Raw genomic sequence first — 26,019 nt, 5'->3', positions numbered from 1 at the left:
CTGCTAAGTGTAAAAATCAAGTCTATTTAATGTTATGCTGACCTTTACAATGGGGAAGGGTTGAAAAACAAAAGGAGAAAATTAATACCCTTTCGAACAACTATCAGAAAGAACTGCAAAATGTTCATCTTACACAAATTACCTATATCAACCGGCTGATCAGAATGTATTCGTGTTGGAGGTTGGTGCTTCCTTCTTACAATCTCTACAATTAAGCAAGTGGAAAGATGCTCAAATTCTTTGGTCATTATCACGTGGTTAAAGTGCGATTCCTTCACCACAAAATTCAGACAGTATTCCTGGAACAAAAGAAAAGACTTTAGCCACTCCAAAGTTGAAAAAATCCTGTGATGATAAGTACTATACACAATGTGAATTTCTTACCTTAATTTGCATTACAGGCAAAAGAAGGGACAAAGCTTTTGGTTTTTTTTAAATTGCACACACAACAAACTCATCTTGGGTATAGTCCATCCAGATTTGGATAGAGTGGATGTGGAGAGGATGGTGCCACTGGTGGGAGTCTAGGACTAGAGATCATAACCTCAGAATTAAAAGACGTTCCTTTAGGAAGGAGATGAGGAATAATTTATTTAGTCAGAAGGTGGTGAACCTGTGGAATTCTTTGCCACAGAAGCCTTTGGAGGCCAAGTCAATGGCAGACATAGATAGATTCTTGATTAGTACGAGTGACAGGGGCTATGGGGTGAAGGCAGGAGAATGGGGTTAGGAAGGAGAGATAGATCAGCCATGATTGAATGGCAGAGTAGACTTGATGGGCCAAATAGCTTAATTCTGCTCCTATCATTTATGACCTTAGTGAAAGAGGTCAATTTTGTGTTGCCTGTACAGATTTCAACTGGCAATTAACACTCACCAAAACTTAATTGGTTGTTCTGTCCTCACTCCATATTTGCCTACCTTCAGCTGGTCCAGCTGCAATTTGTTGGCATTCTCACACACAGTCAATACATTCTGAAGGTCCACCGAGGCCTCAATGTATTGTAAGCAGAGCTGTTCCAGTCGAGCCAGGTGAAAGCTCAGGGCCAGCTTGTAAACGTCCATTATCAGCAAGACATCTTGCACATGACCTACAAGGCAATACAGTGTAAACATTTCAGCCATACTGTTTACAGCAGACATTGCTGATTATTACAGATAGTTTCTGGCTCAAACTTTTTCAGTTGCTGTAAAATATATTAAGTGGAAAAAACAAGTCACTACCACCATTGCCCAAAATGATTAAACAGTTATTCATCCAATTACTAACTCCCATTTTTTTTTAAAGTATCTAAAAGATATAACATTATTTACATTAGCATTTTCAACTCTGACAAAGCCCTTCAAAAATGTAAATATAATCTGGAACATATAAAGGAATGCGCTTAAAGCTACTGTTTCATTCTGGCTCTTTACTTGCCCCCCATCCATTATTTGAACATTACTACTTCACAGTGCAGTACATGGAAGTCTCAAGTTTCCTTTATTTAGAGGTAAATGATCTAAATTGATCTAACAAAAGAAATCTGCACTCAATTTGTGGCCATTGCACAACTCAAAAAAAAGGAAGATTAAACAGTAATAACAGCAGCAAAGCAAAAAATTGGCAATAAATCCCCTTTCATTTATTAACTTTCCAACAAAATCAACATTATAGCTATGTCAAGTTTTTAATTCTGCTGGTTTAAATAAGCAGTTATTAAGGAAAATTAATTCTGCAGTCGAGCCAGGTGAAAGCTGCAGTGTTTCTTGAAATGTTTTTTTTATCCAATTTCCTCCAAACCTGCCTCAAGACCTCTAAAAGTATCAAGTTCAGTTCAGCCACAGCAAGTTTCTTACATCTTAAAGTTGGTCAGCTTTAAGTTTAGCTTTTAAGTGTTAGCTGGCTGTTCTAATGCAGAAACACTGCAGATGAAGTAGGTCTTATTCTTATTACCTATACTTAACAGCAGAAATTGACAGATGGTAGTTAACAGTGAGAATACAGGCTGCATTTTACCCTCATGGGCCCACAAGTGCTGCCCTGTCATGCCACACCGGTTAAAGCCAGACCTCAAGCTAGAATTTAATACAGCATGTTCTGCATGACTTAATCATCTCCTGCTTTTGCTAATCAAAGGGATCAACAAGAGTCCAGTATAATTAGAGACCCACATCATCCAGGCCACACACTCAATTCCCTCCTAGCATTGAGAAGAAGGTATATGACAATAAAACACTCTCGACTCTTGACAATAGAATACAACGATCAAAAAAATATGTTTGAGGTCCTAAGCAGAGATAAGAAGTAATTTTGTGGATTCAATTAACTCTGAATTTCAGAATTTAGATAGAGTAAAGCTTGCTGATCTTTCCAAAATAAGGGTAATACATTTGAGGGATGGTTATTTATCAGCAAAATATAGGAATATTACCTTTCCGTGGGTACTTGATTTTGTCTGTGTAGAGAAACTGCATCAGTATCTCAAATGGCTGTGCCTCAGCTTCACGGATCATGACCTCCAGCTGAAGTAACGAACTTGTCAGCTTCAGGTTTGTCCCAGATGTTTCAGCTTCTACACCAACCTCCTGCTTGGCTTTCTTATGCCAGAGCGACACAAATTTGCGGAAAGTATTAAGATCAATGGTAAATTAATTGCATTGTAAAATAATCGGTAATCTGTTAATTGACATTAAGATAATATCCAAAGTTATTACTATTACTTACTATATTACTAGGAATATATATATATATACATACATACACACACACACACACACACACATACTAGAACAGGGTGGACCCATTGGGCCCATAGCTCTCCTGCATTGAAGTAGCACCCTCCCCTCACCCACTCCCCCCCTCCATCCCCTCACCCCCCCACCACTCACCCACTCCATGCCCCCTCAACCCCTTACGCCCCCTGCTCCCCATCTCCACTCTTAAGGTCTCTCCGGCACTCCCCCCTTCCTTCCCCTCCCCCCCCACCCATCCCCCATCACACTCCATCCTCCCTCAACCCCCTTATCCCAATCCTCCCATCACTCACTCCATCTGCCTCCCCCCCACTCACCCACTCCATTCCCCCTCAACCCCCCCTTACCCCCCCCCCCACTAGGCCACTCACGAACTTCTTCCCCCGTCAATCCCCCCCTCCCCCTCACTCACCCACTCCATCCCCTCTTATTCCCCCCTCCCCCCAGCCATTTTCACCATCGCAAAGCCGAAATATCGTAAGTCGAAGGATCGTAAGTCGGGGATTATCTGTATTAGATCACGTGGCCAGAAGTGAGCTGTGGCCTGCTACCGTTTGCATCATCGCTAAGTTGAGATATCGTAAGTCGAAGCAGGCCCAAATGCGCACGTGCGGACCTTCTCCATCCACACGTGCGCAGTTGGGGGCTACTTCTCCCATTGTGATGTCGAAGACACAGGTTGGTGGCGACGGCCATCTTGTTTGACAATCTGCCTCCGCGCCGCACCACGGGAGGAAGGTCAGGTGTGGGGCACGCTGGGACAGGCGCCAGTCCTCCCTACGGGGGGAGCGCATTTATTAAAGTTTCAGTTCGACGGCTCAGCAGCAGCTCGACCGTTCAGCTGCCCCCCCACCTCCCCATTGCCCGCCACTCCCGTCACTCTGGTGGGAGCCGCCCACGGCGGCCATCGTGCCCCCCCCCCCCCCCCCCCCATTGGCTGGGTCCCATTGTGACGTTGACTGCGGCTGACGGTCAGGGTAAGTTAAAAAGTGATTTTTAAAAATGTTAATAACTTTAAAAATATAAGACCAATTTGAACGAAACTTCCTCCAGCCCACCACAGGACAATGGTGAGTAAGGTCGGCCTAAAATTGTCATGCTATCGTGCACCGTTTTGGCTATATTTCCAGATGAACGGACACAAACAAACGGAACAAACATATGGTACAAACATACGGCACAAACATACGGCCAGACAAACAAGATGAGAGTTTTAGTAATACACTAGCGAAGAGGGCCCGTTGGGCCCATTCCCACACCCCCCCATTCTCTCCTCCCCCAACCCCAATCTTACTCTCCCCACACCCCCCCTTTCCCCACGACCTCCCCTTTTCCCAGTACCCCTATTCCCCCCACCACCAAGCCCCCTCCGGACGACCCCTGTTGTCCCCCTCCCCAGTCCCCATTCTCAGACGCCGCCACCAGTCTCTCTCCCCCACCCCCCCTTTCCCCAGCACACCCCTTTCCCCTACTCTCTCTTGCCCCCAGCACCAACAGGTCCGGGGGGGGGGGGGGGCAGGGAGCGCATCAGTGAAAGGTCCGGGGGGGGGGGGGGGGGGGGGAGCGCATTAGTGAAAGGTCCGGGGGGGGGGGGGATAGCGGGGAGAGGGTCTCCCGGGTGTGGGAGAAAGGAGAGAAGCAAGGGGAGAGAGGAGAGGGGAGCCCATATGCACAGACGCACAGCAGCGCCACGCTGAAAGCCTTGCTCTTGTCACATGGGCATTTTGACGTCACACGCTGAAGGCAATGGAAAAAGCGGCTGGAATCTTAACTTCTATAACTTAAAAAATACACGACCGAATCAAATAAAAAAATCATTTTCCAGCAGCGTTCAGCGTGGTGATTAAGGCGGTACAAAAACCGTGATGCTACGGTTCACCGTTTCTGCCGAAATCAGCCGAAATAACTGAGAGAAAAAAGTCTTGACTTTTAAACCTTTGTAACTTAAAAGATAAACGACCGAATTAAATTAAAAAAATCATTTTCGGCAAGCGTCCAGCGGTGTGAATAGGCGGTGCAAAAATCGTGGCGCTACGGTTTACCGTTTTGCCGTAAACAGCCGAAATCACTGTTACAAACATATATACTCTTCTGAGTTTTAGTATATTAAGATAGATATATATCCAAGTAACAGTAATAATATTGGATATCACCTTAATATCTATTAACAGATTACCAATTATTTTATGTAAGAAAATAACTGCAGATGCTGGTACAAATCGAAGGTATTCATTCACAAAATGCTGGAGTAACTCAGCAGGTCAGGCAGCATCTAAGGAGAGAAGGAATGGGTGACGTTTCGGGTCAAGACCCTTCTTCAGACTAATGTCAGGGGGGCAGGGCAAAGGAAGGATATAGGTGGAGTTAGGAAGCTAGAGGGAGAACTGGGAAGGGGGAGGGGAAGAGAGGGACAGAGGAACTATCTAAAGTTGGAGAAGTCAATGTTCATACTGCTGGGCTGCAAGCTGTCCAAGCGAAATATGAGTTGCTGTTCCTCCAATTTCCGGTGGGCCTCACTATGGCACTGGAGGAGGCCCATGACAGAAAGGTCAGACTGCGAGGGGGAGTTGAAGTGCTCAGCCACCGGGAGATCAGGTTGGTTAAGGCGGACTGAGCGAAGGGGTTGAGCAAAACGATCGCCGAGCCTGCGTTTGGTTTCGCCGATGTAAAGAAGTTTACATCTAGAGCAGCGGGTGCAATAGATGAGGTTGGAGGAGGTGCAGGTGAACCTCTGTCTCACCTGGAAAGACTGTTTGGGTCCTTGGATGGAGTTGAGGGCGGAGGTAAAGGAACAGGTGTTGCTTCTTCTGTGGTTGCAGGGGAAAGTGCCCGGGGATGGGGTGGTTTGGGTAGGAAGGGACGAGTAGACCAGGGAGTTACGGAGGGAGCGGTCTCTGCGGAACGCAGAAAGGGGAGGGGATGGGAAGATGTGGCCAGCGGTGGGGTCCCATTGTAGGTGACGGAAATGTTTGCGGATGATTTGTTGGATATGCTGGCTGGTGGGGTGGAAGGTGAGAACGAGGGGGATTCTGTCCTTGTTACGAATGGGGGGAGGGGGAGCAAGAGCGGAGCTGCAGGATGTAGAAGAGACCCTAGTGAGAGCTTCATCTATAATGGAAGAGGGGAAGCCCCGTTTCCTGAAGAATGGGGACATCTCTGATGCCCTAGTGTGAAACATCATCCCAGGCGCAGATGCGGCGTAGACAGAGGAATTGGGAGCAGGGGATAGACTTTTTGCAGGAGACGTGGTGGGAAGAAGTGTAGTCCAGATGGCTGTGCGAGGCATTGGGTTTATAGTCACTAGTCTGTCTCCTGTAATGGAGATGTTGAGGTCCAGAAACGGGTGGGAGATGTCGGAGATAGTCCAGGTATATTTAAGGGCAGGATGGAAATTGAAAGTGAAGTATATGAAGTCAGAGAGTTCTGCTTGGGTACAAGAGCTAGCACCAATGCAGTCGTCGATGCAGCAGAGGTAGAGTTCGGGGATGGGGCCAGTGTACGTCCGGAACAGGGATTGTTCGACATACCCGACAAAGTGGCAGGCATAGCTAGGGCCCATGCGAGTGCCCATAGCTACACCTCTGGTTTGGAGGAAGTGGGAGGAGTCAAAGGAGAAATTGTTACGGGTAAGAACCAGCTCTGTTAGGCGGAGGAGGGTGTTAGTAGATGGGGATTGGCTGGTTCTACGGTCGAGGAAGAAACAGAGGGCTTCGAGACCATCTTAGTGAGGGATGGATGTGTAGAGTGACTGGACATCCATGGTAAAGATGAGGGAGTGGGGGCCTGGAAACCGGAAGTTATCGAGGAGATGGAGAGCATGTGAGATGTCTTGGACGTAGGTGGGGAGGGATTTGACCAGGGGGGATAGGATGGAGTCGAGGTAGGTGGAAATAAGTTCGGTGGGACATGAGCAGGCGGAGACAATGGGTCTGCCAGGACAGTTCTGTTTATAGATTTTAGGTAGGAGGTAAAATCGGGCCGTGCGGGGCTGGGGAACTATAAGTTTGGAGGCATTGGAGGGTAGATCGCCGGAAATGGTGAGGTCCGTGATGGTGCTGATGATAAAGGTCTGGTGTTTGCTGGGGAACTATAAGTTATAATATATTTATATATAAAAATACATTTAAAATATAAATAAACAATATAAATAATATAAATAAACATATAGAAACATAAATATAAACATAGATAAATATAAATAAATAATCATAAATCAATAAAGGAAATCATATATATTAATAACTCAGCGGATCAGGCAGCATCTCTGGAGAACATGGATGGATGACATTTTGGGTCAGGACTCCTCTTCAGTGCAGAAGGGTCCCAATATGAGATCTATGATCTCCAGAGATGCTGCCTGACAAAGAGAGAACCCAGCTGTGAAACATTTCGGCAATATCCAGACAATAGAGAAAAATAAATGCTCTCTGTGGTGTTCTGACTACATTGACAGCGCTGGAGTACTTTCATTCGTAGACAGCTACCCACCTGCTTCAGCCAGTCTCTAGCCTGGGCAATCTTTTTCCTTAACCATTTGCTTCGAGCTGTGACAACTGCTATGTGCCCTTTAACACGCTCTTCTTTCTGGTACATGATTAGATATTGTGTCAATTAAAATTCTGCTAGAGGACAAATTATCAGCTCAAGCAAAGAATATTTGAAGTATTGCTAAATCGCGTAAACCACCAAACTGCATGCAATCAGATCCAGTACTGAGACAATGTCCTTGCTTTACAGCACTACATATTTTAAATCTCACCTTCCATTATGGACAAAATTACAAGAATGCCGAAATCGCAGTGGATCAGGATTGGTGCCAAATCTCTTACCTCTCCTAGAATGAATTCCACATCACAGAATTGCCTGTTCTCCCACAGCCTCCCATAATCTTCATGTAAAGTACATTTAGGATAGCAGGAAAACTGTAATTGAAAGGCAAATATTTATTATGTGATGTTGTATGCAGACAACACAGAAATACACTATCTGATCATACCAGGCTGTCATACTTTAAATATCTTCTCTCATTCCAAGCTATTCAGATTATCTTTCTACACTTTTCTCCTACTAATTTAACTTCCATTTGAAAGCCTGTAAGCTTTTTGCTCAATCATGTTTTCTAATGACTCCCATCACAAAATGTTATGGTTCCTGGACTTGAACCTTTTTCCTTGCCACATCTACCCTGTCCCAACGATACTGCAGATGCTGGAAATTTGGAATTAAAATAGAAAATGCCAAAAACATTGTTTCCCTGCTATTGCAAACCTTTACTCGCCTCTTCTAGCCAAATTAATTTGTGTCATCCATATCACCTCGGTCTCCTGACATTTCCTTGGTTCTCTCCAACCCTCCCTGTTCCTTAACTTAAAACATGCCTGTTTTCCAATCTTTCCAGTTTCCACAACTTACTGATGCAGTAATGGCACTCGAGTATTTGCTTTGTGGAATTGTCCCGAATTCAAAGTTTTTATTTAGCATGCTTAATATTATAAATAACAATTATCTGTTTATATTATAAATAACAATTATCTGTATTTGAAAGCAGTGGTACAAATTAAATTTTCTCAGTAATGCAAAACATTTTTAGCTTCATTTTTGAAATTAATGTTGCAATTTATGTTTGGTGCTTCAGCTATGTTGCAAATTCCTAACCGTATGTTTTGGGATTTAGTTCCTGTCATTATAATCAGTCATGATTTATTTATAATAGTCCTTCATTAGGAGCAACTATGTACAAGCAGATAGGCTCATCTCTTACCTGAAAGCGATACATCTCTCCACTCCTCACATTGTTGTCCACTGTCCCACCAAAGATATACATTGCATCAAAAATTACTGCTGCAGCATGGAAAAGCCGTCCACTGGGCATCTGAAAAGATGGAAGTTTTTAAGTGGTGAAGTAACTGAAGTTCACTTCAGATGTTGATCATTTTTTTAAAACTGGGGATGAAAAACCAGTGGAGAGAGAACTGCTATGAATGAAAATGGGAAGAATATTAATCTTACACACTCGTCGTTAATTTCAAAAATATAACACTTAGTAAAAGGCAAAGCTTTCTCTATTCAGTTACATTAAATAGTAGAAAGTCATTTGAATATTGAATACAATCATTTTTTATATTTCAAAAATGTGCTCTTTTCCCTATACAGCAAATACAATTGGCAGAGGTCTTTCTCTACATTCATTGTACCAGCAATTCAACACCTTCTCTAATAATGGCTCAACACCAATCACGTTCCCTCCTTAAAAATGCTCATATGCATAATTTACAGGCGGTAACATAGGCCACATGTCACTGAAGTCTGAAAAAGGGTCTCGACCCGAAACGTCACGCACTCCTTCTCTCCAGAGATGCTGCCTGTCCCGCTGAGTTACTCCAGCATTTTGTGTCTACCTTCGATTTAAACCAGCATCTACATTTCTTTCCTACACATAAAAGTTGGCAAGCTGTGTTGCAGCTGTATGGAAATAGACACAAGAGACTACATGTGCTGAAATTGAGTCCAGATAAATCTTGTGAACCAAAACATTGACTGTCCATTTCCTTCCAAGATGCTGCCAAACCCACTCAGTTCCTCCAGCAACTGTTTTTTTGCTGCACCTATACAAAACTTTGGCTAGGCCATATTTGGAGTAATGTGTGCAATTCTGGTGGTGTCAATTCACGAAGAATGTGGAGGCTTTGGAGAAAGTGCAGAAGAAGTTCACCAGGATGCAGCTAGTTTAGGAGATTATTAGGGGAAGTTGAACAAACATGGATTGTTTTTGCTGGGGCATCGGGCTGAGAGGTGACGTGATAGAAGTATATAAAATTATAAGTGGTGCAGAGAAGGTGGTTGGTCAGTCTTTTTCTCAGGATGGACATATAAAATACTAAAGGGCATGTGTTTATGATGAGAGGGGAAGGTTTAAGAGAGATTTAAGAGGCAAGTGTTTTTAAAATACACAGAGGGTAGTAGGAATGCACTGACAGGGGAAGTGGAAGAAACAGAAACAATAGCAATATTTAAGAAGCATTTAAGACAGATGGTGCTGGCAGGAAGAGAGGAATATAGACCTTGAGCAGGCAGATGGGAATAGTTTAGGTTGGCATCATGGTCGGTAGATATCGTGGGCTGACATGTCTATTCCTGTGCCGTGCTCTTCTACAGAACATGAAAACAGACAATTCCCTCAAACACAACTACCCCACCCACCCAACGGCCGATAGAGGAACTGTGGTATTCTGAAACGGAATGGGTATCATCGAGCTTTTCAAATGCAAGTCACACCTGTAACTGAAATTGAAGAAAAGCACATCAATTATTGGCAATCACAGTGGACTGCCTCCATTTCTGCCAAAAAATACTCAGCTTATATTTGAAGAACATGCTTCCATAAACCTGGCTTCTCACACACTTTAAGTGAACCCTTTTCTGACATTCCTAGCTGTGCAATTGAAGCCTGCAAATTCAGACTCGTGCTGCACCAGGTAGTGTGTATCAGTCAATTAACTTTGTTTCTTGAGATGGCGATAAACTCCTCAGAGTTGGTGAGAGATAAAACTGGACACTCCTATGTAGGATTCACATTATTACTACATCTACCAAGGGCATAATATTCTGGGCTTCACTGCAAGGAGGTTAGAGTACAATAACATTTTACTGTCCTGAGTAGGGCTTTGGTGAGACCACACTGTGGGCAATACGGTCTCTGTGCCCAGTTCATTTGAGGCTGTGCAACCAAAGTTTATTAGGTTGATCCCAGGAATAATAAAATCGCCCTACGACAAGAGGTTAAATAAGATTCATCTATACTTCTCTAGAGTTTAAAGAACCAAGATAAGATCTCACTGAACAAGCTATTATGGGAGGACTTGAAAGGGAAGATGTCCAAAAGGCTTTTCTCTCCAGAATTTAGGTCAATAACTTCCGGGAAGAAATTTCTCATTGTTCAATGAGTTGAGCAATATATTGTTCATTCAGTCAGACATATATAAATCTTTAAATTGTCTCCTCGGAGGATTTTGAGTCCTCAATTGCTGGGGTCAAATTTAAGGTTAAGATCTGGAAAGCTTTGGCCTCCACAAATTCTGTATAAAAACAGAGTGGTGGTTGATCATTAATGGCACAGCTGATTCAGGAGAATCATGATGTATTCCACCCTCTCTGTCCCTTTCTGATCTACCCAGGTCTTCTCACATATCCTTTTCTTTCCAAAGCACTCCCCCCAGCCCACCTTCAGTCAGATAGTTTCCCCAAACCCATCATCACATACTCCGTTCGCCTTGGCCTCCACGATCTCCAAACACCCCCTTTCATTCCCATACTGACCTTTCTGTCCTGGGCCTCCTGCACTGTCAGAGTGAGGACACACGCAAATGGGGGGAACAGCACCTCATATTTCGCTTGGGCAGCTTACAACCCAGTGGTGTTAAGATTGATTTCTCTAATTTAAAGTAACCCATGCATTCCCTCTCTCCCACCATAGACATCCTACTAGTTCCATTGTTTGCATCCTTGAATCCCTTCGTAATCAGCTCTTCCCCAGCCAATAATGCACCATAATGGGCTCCACCCTTCCTTGGTCATCTGTTGCCAGCCCGACTTTGTTCTGGCCGTTTCTTACCTTAAGTTCCCTCCCCTCTACTTTCAGTCTGAAGATGGGTCAGAACCCAAAACATCACCCATCCTTTTTCTCCAGAGATGCTGCCTGACCCGCTGAGTTACTTGCACTTTGTGTCTATCTTTGGCATAAACCAGCACCTGCAGTTTCTTTCTACAATAAAACCACATTGACTTTCTGGCAAAGACACAAAAAGCTGGAGTAACTCAGCAGGTCAGACAGCGTCTCTGGAGTAAAGGAATAGGTGACATTTTGGTTTGAGACCCTTATTCAGACTAAGAGGAATTGGCTTCCGTCCAGATCAGTGATCAGTCTGTTTAGCACCATTAAATCAGCAGATTTCAATCAGTATAAATCGCCAATAATACTTCCTCTTTGCTAACTATCTGCATTGGAGTAGCTCAAAGCTGTGTGCTCAGTGCCCTGCTCTATTATTTTATACCCATGACTTTGTACCAAATACAGTTCCAACGCCATTTTAAAATTCAATGATACCACAATTGTTAGACGAATAATAGGTAATGGTGAGTCAGGGTACAAGAGGAAGAACAATAATCTGTTGAGTGGTGCCAGAGCAACAAACTTGCTCTCAATAATAGCAAGAGTTCAGGAAGGAAGAGCCGAGGACCCATGAATCAATTTTCATCTAAGGAACAGCAGTGGAGTCAACAGCTTCAAAATTCTGGATATGCACATCTCTGATGAACTGTCCTGAGTCCAGCACATTGAAGCAATCACAAAGGTAGATCATCAATTCCTCCATTTCCTTGGAAGTTATAGAGATTTGGTATGTTGCCAAATACTCTTATCAAACTACGGGTGTATGGTGGAGAACACACTGATTCGTTGCATTTTACCTGGTTTAGTAATTCCAACACACATCAACAAAGTAGGCTGAGAAAGTGGTGGACAATACCTGGTCTATTATGACTATTGACCTCCCTACCATTGAATGGATCGACTGCCCCAAGCAGGCAGCTAATATCATCAACCACAGCCTGGCCACGCTCTCATCTCGCTACTACCATCGGGGAAGTGGTAGGAGCCCAAGGTCATTATCTCCAATTCAAGAACAGCTCCCATCAGCCATCACACTCTTCGAGTCATAGAATCATAGTCATAGAGTGATACAGTGTGGAAACAGGCCCTTCGGCCCAACTCGCCCACACCGGCCAACAATGTCTCAGCTACACTAGTCCCACTTGCCTGCGCTTGGTCCATATACCTCCAAACTTGTCCTATCCATGTACCTGTTTAAGTGTTTCTTAAATGATGGGATAGTCCCAGCCTCAACTACCTCCTCTGGCAGCTTGTTCCATACGCCCACAACCCTTGATGTGAAAAAGTTACCTCTCGGATTCCTATTAAATCTTTTCCCCTTCACTTTGAACATAATGTCCTCTGGGCCTCGATTCCCCTACTCTGGGCAAGAGACTCTGTGCATCTACCCGATCTATTCCTCTCAATATTTTGTACACCTCTATAAGATCACCCCTCATCCTCCTGTGCTCCATGGAATAGAGACCAAGCCTACTTGTGTTCTGCAGCTGCGGCTCACCGGCAGTCTCTCCGTTTTTTTTTGTGTTTTTTAGTCAATGTTGATGTTAAATGTACGTTTTGTTTTATTTTTAATTCTGTGTATGTAGGGGGGTGGTGGGGGGGTTGGGGGAAACCTTTTTTAAAATCTCCTCCTCAACGGAGATGCGACCTTTACCGTGTCGTATCTCCGTTCGCGCTACGGCCTAACATCGTGGAGTCGGCGGCCTCCAGCTGGGATCGACCTCGAAGACTCCGGTCGCAGGGCCTGGACTTACCATCTCGGAGGCTTCGGCCGTGGGCCCTGCAGACCGCAACATCTGGAGTTCGCAGGTCCCTGGCTGGCGACCGGCTTTTGGGAGCTCCAGCCGCAGCAGCTTCGACCGCCCCGAAGCACGAGGCACGATCAACCCGCCCGCAGGCCCTTCATCACCCTGCGTGGCTCGGCCGCAGCACTTTACATCGCCCGGTGGGGGCTCAGGACTCTCATCGCCCTGCGTGGCTCGGCCGCGGCATTTTCCATCGCCCGGTGGGGGCTCAGAACTTTCATCGGCCTGCTCGGCTCGACCCTGGGACTTTCCATCGCCCGGTGGGGGCTTCAAGGGGTTGGGAGCCTCGATCGCCTCGTGGCGCCACGGGAGAAGAACGAGGAGGAGATAAGACTTTGCCTTCCATCACAGTGAGGGTATGCCTAGAGCAATCACTGTGATGGCTGTTTTGTGTAAAAAATTGTATCTGTGTGTCTTGTGTTCTTTAATGTCTACTGCCGGACCCTGACGTGAGAGGATGCTGGCGTTGATTATTCGCCGCTTTTCCGTCAGGATAGTTTGTCTGTTTGTCTGTTTGTTTCTATGTTAATTGTATTTGTAAAGCGCTTTGTGCATGTGTTAAGGCGCTATATAAAATAAATATATTATTATTATTATTATTACTCAACCTCTCCCGATTGCTGACACCTTCTAGTCCTGGCAACATCCTCGTAAATCTTTTCTGAACCCTTCAAGCTTGACAATATCTTTCCTATAACATGGTGCCCAGAACTGAACACAAGATTCTAAATGCAGTCACAACAACGTCTTATACCACTGCAACATGACCTTCCAACTTCTATACTCAATACTCTGTGATAAAGGCCAAAGTGCCAAAAGCCTTTTTGACCACCTTATCTACCTGCGACTCGACCTTCAAGGAATCATGCATCTGTACTCCTAGATCCCTCTGTTCTACAACACTACCCAGAGGCCTACCATTTACTGTGTTGGTCCTGACCTTGTTCGACATCCCAAAATGCAACACCTCACACTTTTTTGTATTAAATACCATCAACCATTCCTCTGCCCACCTGGCCAATCGATCCAGATCCTGCTGCAATCTTTCACAACCATCTTCACTATCTGCAAAACCAATAACTTTTGTATCATCAGCAAACTTGCTTATCTTGCCCTGTATGTACTCATCCAAATCATTGATGTAGATGAAGATGACAAACAGTAAAGGGGCCCAGCATCAAACCCTGAGGCACACCACTAGTCACAGGCCCCCTGTCTGAGAAGCAACCTTCCACCATCACCCTCTACTTCCTTCCATGAAGCCAATTTGCTATCCATTCAGCTATCTCTCCTTGGATCCCACGCGATCTAAACTTCCAGAGTAGCATACCATGCGGAACCTTGTTGAACACCTTACTGAAGTCCATGTACATTCTTGAACCATATTGCATAACCCTGACCACAACTTTACCTCAGCTCTGAACTACAAAGGACTTTGTACAAGGTTGCACTATTTACTATGAGATGGTTATCTAGTATAACAGATAAATTATTTTATTGTTTATTGTATATTTATTTGTTTTATAGTTGCGTTCATGTGCCGGTAAAGCTGCAACAAGAATGCAATTGTTCTGCTCCCGGTGCATATGACAATTAAACAATCTTGACTCTTGTGATAATAAAAACGCAGTGTTACTTTTCTGCCACTAGATAGTGCCAACATGCTTCAGATGAAGGGGTGCTCATTACGAATAATTTATTCAATAAATAAATTCTCAAATGTTATTAAAAATTGTAACCCACTGACAAATAATTAGATTAAGGAGAAACGAAGGTGAAAACAAGATGGTTTTAAGAGCCACCATCAACTCAATAGGCCAAACATCCTCCTCCAATGTTGCGAGGAAACATAAGAAATACTCTGTAGTCACTAATCCAACATGGATTACAACCTGGAATTTAATCAAAACAAAGGAGAACAGATGGTCTTAAATGACAGTCAATAACATAAGCTATTCATTTCCAATAAACATGGCAGGTTTGAGGCAGAGGTAAGGAAACAGTTCAGAACACTGGAGAATGATTATGTCCTAATCTAGTTTACTTTCTTTTGGCAAAGGTATCCTAATCTTAGGAAAAGTCCTGCTGGCTTCCAACTCATCACAACAACTGAATAGACTTCAACTATATTGGAAGATAAAGTAGAAGCAATGAGTCTTGAATTGTTTTTGTCCTTGAAGTCTCCATGGAATAGTGTAATAAAGTATCTCAGTCTGGGGAGCAAATTATATTGCACTGATTTTCTTTCACATAGTGGATACAAAGGTATCAGACAATCAATAATTATTACACTGCACCAATGCAGTTGTATCCCTGACAGGATCACCATCTTCCGGAAAACCATGCATCATCAAAGTCAGGAATTCACTATTTAGCATACAAAACCTATCTGACCAATTGTCCATCTGCTATGGGATTACACTCATTTCTGGTCTGGAGTTAGTTGGATTTGTTAAACTGTCTATCATTTACTGAGCTGGGAAGCCTCTAAGAGAGATGTAGATTATGATGGCACAATGGTAGAGTTGCTGCCTTACAGTACCAGAGACACGGGCTCAATCCTAACTATAAATGCTGTCTGTATGGAGTTTTTGCGTTTTCCCTGTGACCGCATGTGCTACCTCCGGATGTTCCAGTTTCTTCCCACATTCCCAAGACGTGCAGGTTTGTAGTAATTGGAAAATCCCAGGTAATTTCAAACCATTGTAGTAATTGGCTTCTGTAAATTGCCCCTAATGTGTAGGGTGCAAAACTGGTTTAACATGGAACTAGTTGGGCAGCATGGACAGTAGGCCGAAGGGTCTCTTTCCATGCTGTATCTCTAAACTAAACGAAAAACTCATTTAAACATGGACACTACCATTCAGTAATCCAGCTGACATTTTTTGCCAGAGCCAAGTGACAAGAGGCCACGAACCGAATGAGACCTCAAGAAGGATCTGAGGCTCCATCCCCACCTGACCCTTTGAGACTGAGTGAATGAATTCTGGCAACAAACCAGGGATATTTTGAGCAAACAACTAAATAAAAGTAGATATTGCCCTATGTTTTTTCTATGAAGTTTTTCCATTTGGCTCTTCCTTTTAAATGACTGAAAAGGAAACTCTCAGAGACGGCTGCTCAGGTTAAAAATGGGGACCCGACCATGTATATTAATGTAAAGGATTTGCATTAGTTGCAACAGTTGCAAGGTCCAGAGCTAAAGTTCAAGTTAGATTTAAAACACAGTTGTGCTTGTGTGTAGATCAGAGAAGAGCAATTAGTAACACATTCATTAATCTTGCCCTCGTTTTATAAAAGGTCATAGACAAGAAATCATTGTTGAAAATAGCTCAGACCATGCGCTAAGATCTTGCCAAATTAGGGTCTAGTGTGCTAAAACAAAAATCAAATCTGAATAAATCATATTGCTTTAGCATTATCATTCTCAGATAGTCTTAAAGCAGTTAGCTGAGCCTTGACATTTTGAGTGAAAGTTTAATAAAACCCATTATCATCTGTTGCCTTTGGCAGTCACATTTAATGATTCACCTCAAATGTGCTACATATCATATCATATCATATATATACAGCCGGAAACAGGCCTTTTCGGCCCTCCAAGTCCGTGCCGCCCAGTGATCCCCGTACATTAACACTATCCTACACCCACTAGTTACAATTTTAGGGACAATTTTAACATTTACCCAGCCAATTAACCTACATACCTGTACGTCTTTGGAGTGTGGGAGGAAACCGAAGATCTCGGAGAAAACCCACGCAGGTCACGGGGAGAACATACAAACTCCTTACAGTGCAGCACCCGTAGTCAGGATCGAACCTGAGTCTCCGGCGCTGCATTCGCTGTAAAGCAGCAACTCTACCGCTGCGCTACCGTGCCGCACATGAAGAGTATGATTAGCTAAAAAAAAAAACTTCCAAGTTTGATTCTTCCTGGTTTTACATTAACTATTTAATTCTGAAAATACCATTGTTTTGAAATATATGCAACATATCTAGATTTGCAGCTTTTGACAGTTATATCCACATTTATTTGGAGAAGCAGAAGATCAAATGGTTTGAAATTACCTGGGATTTTCCAAATATTTTATCACATTACACATTTTGGAATGTAATATAGATACTGGAAAATATTTTGCCTGCAGTTTCACTTACACTCATTGGTGGTTTTTAAAAACAAGAATTACAAGACTTCAATGTTCCATTTTGGTCTTCCCTTTTGAGCTAACATTTACGTGACTAATTCCCCAGCAACATTTCTGATAGAGGTTTATTTAACTTAGTAAAAAAGATGTGGTTTAAAAAATACACAGGCAAATATCAGGCAGCAAAACACATTTTGGCCTCAGGGGCAGAATATAACTTCACATGTTATCTATTATCCATTGTACCCTGTGCCATTCATATGCACTTAAATTTCCTTTTTCCAATTTGCACGCTATTAAACACTGCAAGTTTATAAAATCAATTAAGTCACTGGTTAAGACATTAAAAAATCACACAAAATGACTTGGGTCAGCAATAAAATAAGTGGAAGAAATCGGAACTTTAAACCACAAGTTTTGAAGTATTCTGTGTTGTAACTGCACAGGGTGGGCCCGATACAAGGCCAAAATAAACACATTTGCAAGATCTCGGTCTCTGTACATACAAGGAAAGGTCCATTGTTAATTAGAGTGGCAACCTAAAACAAAGGCTTTTATGCTGGTTACAGATGATAGATGCTCTTCCTCTTCCAGAGGAAATACTTGGTGAAAGGATGAAAATACTTGCACCTTAAGTGAATAAACAAACTTTCTGAAACCGTGGGAGTGGTTCCTAAAACACAAATCTTCCTCATTTTGCAAACTGGTAGCATACAATAATTCTCCTCCATGTTTGATCTGACATGTTCAAATTGTATTGATTTCCTTGGAAACTGAGTGAAGTTCACAAATGCAAATTTTACACATAATGAAATGTTGTATTAGAAGCTTAAACAACTTACCATGAAATCAGGATCATAAATTTCCTCTGTGTACAAGTTGCTCCCCTATAGTTTGAAGACAGTAAAATATACATAAAGGTGAGATTCAAACACTGAGAATATGATGGCACCTAATAGTGGCATGAGATTCTGCAGTTTATTGGATAAAATATAATACAGGTAAATAAAACAGGAGACATGCAAGGATAATAAACACTGACATGGATTAATTGTGCTTTCGACATGGACTACATGTTAATTGCCCCAAAATAAATTTCAACAAGAAACTGTGTTGGAGACACATTGATCAGCCAAGATTTTTAAAGGGAAAAGACATTTTGCATACATTAATCTTTATCTGATGAAAAGAACACTGTCTTTTCGTGGGTGGAAAGGGAAGGGAGAGAGGGAGGGGGGTGATGGGGGAGTGGGGAGGAGAGGGTGCTGCCCCAATGCAGGAGAGTTTTGGGCCCAACGGATCCACTTGGTCTAGTCCTTAAAGACAATGGTACAGCACACTCATTCATGCTCCCTTCTGTACGTTTTGGAAGTCAACATGCTTTCAAAATAAAAACAGCTAATATCAAGCGGAAAAGAACTGAGCATGAAAGGTTTAGTTTAGTGTAGTTTATTGTCACGTGTATCGAGTTACAGTGAAAAGCTTTTGTTGTGTGCTAACCAGTGAGAACCAGAAAGGTGATATTTCATTCAAACTACTGCGAAGAAATCGGAATTAATCAGAACTTTCAAGGAGTGACATTTCCAGCTCAAAATTGCTTGAGATACTTGTAGTTTGCTGAAAACAACTTTAAAAATCCAATGAAATCAAGTTATGTCAATATTTTTCAGAATGCTATGAAAATTATAAAATTTCTTCTACATTTAAGCTCAGTAGAATACAGGACTCAACTCACCACACTATCTGGGCTGGGCTGAATGACCTCCCATATCTGAGAGTCCACATCATAACAGTGTAACTCATTCGGCAAGGTATTGTCTGCAGCACCACCAAACACATAGAGATGTCGATCAAATGCTACCATGGTGTGGCCGTACCGTCTTTGAGGTGGAGGCGGAGAGCCTCGGAGCAAGTGTTCAGTGGGAATCCTTGTCCAACTACACAAGAATGCAAAACAAATTTAAATTATTTGTGATAACTGAAATAAAAAATGAATTTAAAACAGGTTTATCACCAAGGGACAACCTCAAATGAAAGTCGTTTTTATTTATGGCTGGATAGGGATTACTTAAAATAGAATAGCCAGGGTAAAAGCATGGCACAACGGTGGAACAAAGCTTGTTCCACTCCCAGAATCACAGAAATATGATCCGAAGATCATGAGACTCCTGTCTGGTTGTATACATTCTGACATTGTTAATAACTTAAATTGTACTTCAACAAATGAAAATTGCTCAGAGAACCTGTACGATGTCATCTTATAATGAACACCATTTTTTAGAGGGGAGAAACAGAATTGATTAAAAAAATGAAATGAAAATAAATTTAATATAACAGTGGAAACTATGGTGAAACTATATACAAATACTGGAAAATATCTTGTCTGCAGTTGTACAGGCAGCTTTTGCAATGGTAGTCTGAGCACAGATATTCTAGACGAGGATAAAATACATAGACTGGTACAAATATCAATTCAATTGTAAGTGGGCAAAGAACTCCGATCAAGAAATGGGTCTCGACCCGAAACGTCACCCATTCCTTCTCTCCAGAGATGCTGCCTGTCTCGCTGAATTACTCCAGCATTTTGTGTCTACCTTCAAGAAATGGACTCTTTATTCCGAAATGATCATATAATAACATTAAGTTATCAGCAATTTCCTCTGAACAGAATTACCTCTATAAAGACATTTTTATAACTCCCAAGTGACCATCATCACTGAACACTTGCTGAGTAAGTCAGGGGGGCTTTGCATCAACATTTGATAAGAAAACAACAGTTCCTTCTCCAAATCCCTAAATCACATCTTTCCTGAGCAGAGTTTCCTTTCCTCAGGACCTCTGGCACTCAAAGAAGAATCACACTAGTTTATTAAGGATAACAGCAATTAGAAAGAATAACGACTGAGCACGTACACTTTTTCCATGAATTCAAACTGAAAAAGATTATTGGTGATCTTTGCTCCACTCTGTCCTGAGAAAACAAACATCTTGTCCTTGCAGACAGCCACAGGGAAGTTACAACATGACGGTGGGATCTCTCCACTCTGCTCAATCTAAAACAAAACAGACACAGCAGATTTTATTTGTGATTGCAGCCTACAGAAGTGTTTTTCCAAACCAAATGGCTTAGACAAATGCAAGGCTGATAGAAGCAGCCTAAAATGAATACTACGAGGACAGTGGAGAACGTAAAATCTGGAATGAGATGAAAGATTCAGTACGAATATAGTACAACAGAAAGTGAGCTTTTCTTTATAAATACAATACCAAAAGTTTTCCAAATATAGGATACGATCTATTAAAGGCTGAACAATCTAAAAGGGGCAGAAGATAGACTCAACAGAATAAACAAAGAAAGATATTGCAGCTTAATTGGAGATGTTGCAGTCAATGTTGCAGTAAAGGATATTACCAATGATATTGAAAATAATTTAAAAAAGAGCAGATATGTAGAAGATTGATAGCCCTCAAGGTAGAAAAACTGTCCAGTCTAGATGAGGTGCATTTGGGGTTACAGCTGCTGTTTGACAGTGCCAGAGACCCAGGTTTGATCCTGACCTCGGGTGCTGTCTGTGGAGTTCGGACCTTCTCTCTGTGACCGCTCGGGTTCCCGCCAAGAGCTCGGGTTTAATAATATATATTCCTTTATTCGTCCCACACCGGGGAAATTTACAGTGTTACAGCAGCAAAGTGGATAGCAAGAGATCATTCATTATAAATAAAGTAAAGACAAGGATAAATTGTCATCAGTTTACTGTGTATTCCTTAACTGTTTCTGTTTGACTCGTCTGCTGGGAGCAGTGCTGGTTGTGCAGTCTCACAGCAGCGGGCAGGAAGGACCTCCTATATCGCTCCTTCATGCACTTGGGGTAAAGGAGTCTGTCACTGAAGGAGCTACTCAGTGCAGTGACAGTGTCCTACATGGGGTGGGAGTCGTTATCCAGCAACGATGTTAACTTTGCCATCATCCTTCTCACTCCCACATCCCAAAGGCGTGCGAGTTTGTAGTCTTTGGCCTCTCTAAGTGCGAGTTTGTAGTTCAATTGGCCTCTCTAAGTTGCCCCTTGTGTGTTGCGAGTAGATGCAAAAGTGGGACAACATAGAATTAGTGTGAATGGCTGATCGATGATCGGCCGAAAGGTTTGTTTCTATGTTGTGTCTTTCAATCAATCAAACAACAATAATCTATGGGGCTTGTTTATTTTAATATTTCACAGCAGCTTTAATTGTAACTAATTGCTATATTTCCAACTTCTTACCTCATCCCAGCATGCCATCTCTCTATCTTGAAGACCTATGGTCCACATATCATTCAGTCTGAAAGAAAAGGTATTACCATTAACTACCATATCAACATATAGTATCTCCATATCATTCTGAACTCATCAAGAATTTGGTTTCTAGAGTTAGAATATTGTGTTCCATCTAACAATGTTAAAACTACCCAGGTATTCCATTTGCAAAATGCAGGATAAATCCAAAGTGATTAATTAATACCCTGCCTACTGTCAACCATCCAAGTAGTATTAAGAGGCACATAAAACTTAAAATATGCTAGGTTGAGCAAGGTTTGCTCAGATTGCTCTGCTCTTGATGTTATTAAGGCTGTACAGAATGTCCATAATGAGAGGAAGTGAAGAAAAGTCCTGACCCAAAACGTCATCTGTTTATTTCCCCCACTGATGTTGCCTGACCCACTGGGTTCCTTCAGCACTGTGTTTTTTTTTGCGGACCTGCATAATAGTCTAATCCATCTAAACCTATCAGCTGTCAAGCATATGCTGTAATTGTATAATTGGCTGCAATTTCTGATCAACATTACAAATTAGACTGCAGTTTAACACTTTAATAAACATTTTTCATTTAATATTCACCTTACCTTGCATTGCCATCATAGCCTGCAAAGATCCAAAGCTTATCGCTGTAAACTGTGGCTCCATGAGCTGACCTTGCGACTGGCAACCTGCAGCCCAAATACATTTTGCAGTTGAAAATTTTATGTACTAAATTAATGGTCATCAACCTTCAGCAGAATATACAGAATACACGAAAATTCTGTTTGTGGACCACTTAACTGGTTGAAGAGTTCAGATAGTTTATAGTCACTAATTACTAAAGAGTACATTGGGATTCTCACAATGATGATACTTTATTGTCACACAGACAATTACAAGAAGCCTTACTTTGTGTGGCATGGTGTCTCACAGGCCAGAGACCTGGGTTTGATCCCAGCCACGAGTGCTACCTGTGTGGAGTTTGCACGCTCTCCTTGTTACTGTGTGGAGGCTCTAGTTCCCTCCCACATCCCAATGACATGTGTGTTTGCAGGTAAATTTCTCCTGGTGTGTAGGGGCTGGATGAGAAGGTGGGATAACGTAGAATAACATAACGTATGTATGGCATGGACACAGTCGGCTGGAGGGCCAGTTTCCATGCCAATTCTACAATTAGAAATCAAATAAAAAACCCTAAACGATAACAATGTCTAAACAAAATAAACATGGCTATTTCTTTATGGTGTGCTTTATTCTGTTTTAAAATTCCATGTATCCTGATAGGGAAAGATGACCAGTCTGCTCCACATATTTAATGCAAAGCAATATCTGCCGAGAACTGATAAATGATTATTATAGAATACACATTTATTGGATAAAAATCCAGAATTAAATGGGCAAATAAATAGATGGATTGAATTTACACTTTGTGCATCAGTGTGTCATCTGCAACTTTAATTGTAGGCATGGATTGAACGATTTAATCGGTCAAGGCCAATTTATTATTCTTCTCTGTGATAAAATAGCCTTGACATTGGGAGAGAGGATGGGCAAGTCAGGCTCTGCTATTGGTTTGCCAGCAAACATGCATGCAACAGGGGGAACAATTGGGAAATGGGAAAAAATCATTAAAATTTATACACCAGAATCACATTTTTTACAATTTGCCAATGAAAGTCCCTACGAAAGCAAATTTGGCTGAAGTAACATCACTTGACATTATGTTACAGACTGTCAAAATATTAATTAATGCTTTTAGAAATCTATTTTGAATAGTTGAGAACAGAGTCTTCAAAGATGTTTTAGAGCTTATCCAAAACAAAACTTTTTGCGGCACAGGAAAGTGGAGCCAGATAACGTCACTATGCCATCCACCCCTATAGTGCCAGATATTACCCTTCAAATTGGTCAAATTAAACACCAAGCACAATTATTGACAAAGCTCACCTGCCCTCTACTTTCCATTCTGTCCACTGCCCTGTGGCAAACTTGTACTCGAACAGATCATTTTTGTTCTGCAGGTTGGAGTTGGAGTAAATGTCTCCCGTATATCCACCTATAAAAGACATGATAACTCGAGTTCACTGATCAACCAGCAAAGTTGGCCTCATAACCATGGCAAATTCCATCCACAACATAATATTACCTCCTGTTCTGGGCTACATTTTATGCTTTAATGATTTGCTAAATGTAACATTTTTGAATTTTCAATACAATTCAAATAAGTAAAGTGGTTATGAGCCAAGACCAACTCTAAAAAAAAGCATATTTTCTTGACTGATCTTCTAGTGCAGAGGGAGTGCTACATTGTCAGACAAAACACAAACCAAGGCGCTCCCAGCCTGAAGATGTCCTGACCCAAAACATTGTCTGTCCATTTCCCTGTCTTATTCGCTGAGTTCCTCAAACAGTATTTTCTCCCTGCCCTCTCATGTTGACACTAAGGATTTCCTTGTATTAATTACAATAGTGCAAGAGAACACCGATGGTATCCTGGCTAAGGTTTCCCCCACGTTATTCAATATCATTATGGCGCTGATGCAGCACTGACTGAGACATCACATAAAGCACTATAAAAACATGATTTTCTTAATTTTACAAACTCTTGACTTATTGTAATCATTATAATAACAACATATTGCAAATTTGGATTTTTCTTGGCAGGTTATTTCTAGGTTTTGCAAGGTCTAATGTTAATTTACGGAAAGCCTCAGCAGCAATAATCTGTAAGCTTCCCCACAAGCAAAGCAATGAATCATCCTCTGTCTCACATTATTATATTTATGCAACTGCACAAGCAATTGATCTGCTGTCAACAACTGCTACTTCAGGAAGTTGGCATGTGAGGCAAGAGAGTTTATTTTGCTGACTATATATTTTTTCCTCATTTAGCAATTATAACAGCGGCACGGTAGCGCAGCGGTAGTTGCTGCTTTACAGCGAATGCAGCGCCGGAGACTCAGGTTCGATCCTGACTACGGGTGCTGCACTGTAAGGAGTTTGTACGTTCTCCACGTGACCTGCGTGGGTTTTCTCCGAGATCTTCGGTTTCCTCCCACACTCCAAAGACGTACAGGTATGTAGGTTAATTGGCTGGGTAAATGTAAAAATTGTCCCTAGTGGGTGTAGGATAGTGTTAATGTACGGGGATCACTGGGCGGCACGGACTTGGAGGGCCGAAAAGGCCTGTTTCCGGCTGTATATATATGATATGATATGATGATATTGTCTATGTTTATTGAAGTCAAGACTTCACTGACCTCCTGTTAATCCATGTACATAAGACATTAAAACAGAAATTCCCTTTGAATCAATCTCTTCTCTTAAGCTACAAGCATGTAAAATTGATGCTCAACAGAAATTAATTCCTGTTTATTTTTCTAATGCACTGATATTTTCAATTTGCTGCTATTTTGCATTCTTGGCCTGTAGAAAGAAATCCAGTCCCAATTACCTAAAAAACATATTAAAGAAAAGACAGATCACAAACCCCTACTTTGACTAAATGATTCAGTATAGTGATTTTACTTTAATTGCTTTGGTCCTATGAATACAAAACAATATAAGGTTAAGACTGCAGGAGGGTTACATTAACGCAATTCTTCTACGGTTCATGACAACATAAAATCCAGACTTTGTCTGCTTCCGGGAATATAGAGATTTCAATAAATGTACCCTCTGAAAAGAGATCAATACGAGTTGAAATTGTGAAATAAGTGCTTCAAGTCTAGAATAACATGCAATGAACATGGATACTATTTACTTTCCAGTAATTGCTCAGAACTCCCCACATTCTAATGTAGGGTGAGGCATGAAAGAAGGGAAATGTATTTGAAAAATAAAGACTTAAAGATTACATTCATTTGACCACATTCCCAAGCTTTAAAATGGTTGCCGATACTCTTATAACTGAATATAAAGAAGAGCAGAAATCCATAAATGAAAGAAAGCATTCCTGGAACTCAGCCCGTTATGACTTACCAAACACAAACATGCTGCTTCCATACACAACAGCTGAATGATGGTACCTGGGTGCAGGTGGAGTCCCAGTTGTGAAGGCCCTGATCAGGAAAGCCAAAAGGAAAATTACCATTGTATTCATCATATCATATCATATCATATCATATATATACAGCCGGAAACAGGCCTTTTCGGCCCACCAAGTCCGTGCCACCCAGCGATCCCTGTACATTAACACTATCCTACACCCACTAGGGACAATTTTTACATTTACCCCGCCAATTAACCTACATACCTGTACGTCTTTGGAGTGTGGGAGGAAACCGAAGATCTCGGAGAAAACCCACGCAGGTCACGGGGAGAACGTACAAACTCCTTACAGTACAGCACCCGTAGTCAGGATCGAACCTGAGTCTCCGGCGCTGCATTCGCTG

At 42.0% G+C, this 26,019-nt stretch overlaps 1 protein-coding gene across 3 annotated transcripts in view; it reads right to left on the bottom strand.

Moving 5' to 3' along the window:
• lztr1 (leucine zipper like post translational regulator 1) overlaps nucleotides 1–26,019 on the bottom strand; it is a 46,419-nt gene that overhangs the window by 14,558 nt on the left and 5,842 nt on the right. For 2 of the 3 annotated variants that reach the window (XM_078421165.1, XM_078421163.1), the window contains exons 4-16: nucleotides 25,607–25,686; nucleotides 23,573–23,681; nucleotides 22,231–22,314; nucleotides 21,611–21,668; nucleotides 20,265–20,404; nucleotides 19,087–19,288; nucleotides 18,194–18,238; nucleotides 8,498–8,608; nucleotides 7,566–7,658; nucleotides 7,225–7,320; nucleotides 2,415–2,580; nucleotides 922–1,091; nucleotides 143–299 (exon numbers count right to left, since the gene is read on the bottom strand). In XM_078421165.1, the coding sequence (XP_078277291.1) occupies nucleotides 143–299; nucleotides 922–1,091; nucleotides 2,415–2,580; nucleotides 7,225–7,320; nucleotides 7,566–7,658; nucleotides 8,498–8,608; nucleotides 18,194–18,238; nucleotides 19,087–19,288; nucleotides 20,265–20,404; nucleotides 21,611–21,668; nucleotides 22,231–22,314; nucleotides 23,573–23,681; nucleotides 25,607–25,686 (1,511 nt within the window). The remainder of the gene's footprint in view (nucleotides 1–142; nucleotides 300–921; nucleotides 1,092–2,414; nucleotides 2,581–7,224; nucleotides 7,321–7,565; nucleotides 7,659–8,497; nucleotides 8,609–18,193; nucleotides 18,239–19,086; nucleotides 19,289–20,264; nucleotides 20,405–21,610; nucleotides 21,669–22,230; nucleotides 22,315–23,572; nucleotides 23,682–25,606; nucleotides 25,687–26,019) is intronic. The other variant, XM_078421166.1, reaches the window with a different exon arrangement.

This window comes from Rhinoraja longicauda, chromosome 25 (genome assembly GCF_053455715.1).
Source record: "Rhinoraja longicauda isolate Sanriku21f chromosome 25, sRhiLon1.1, whole genome shotgun sequence".
NCBI lineage: Eukaryota > Metazoa > Chordata > Chondrichthyes > Rajiformes > Arhynchobatidae > Rhinoraja > Rhinoraja longicauda.
This window is presented reverse-complemented; position numbering and strand designations above follow the sequence as displayed.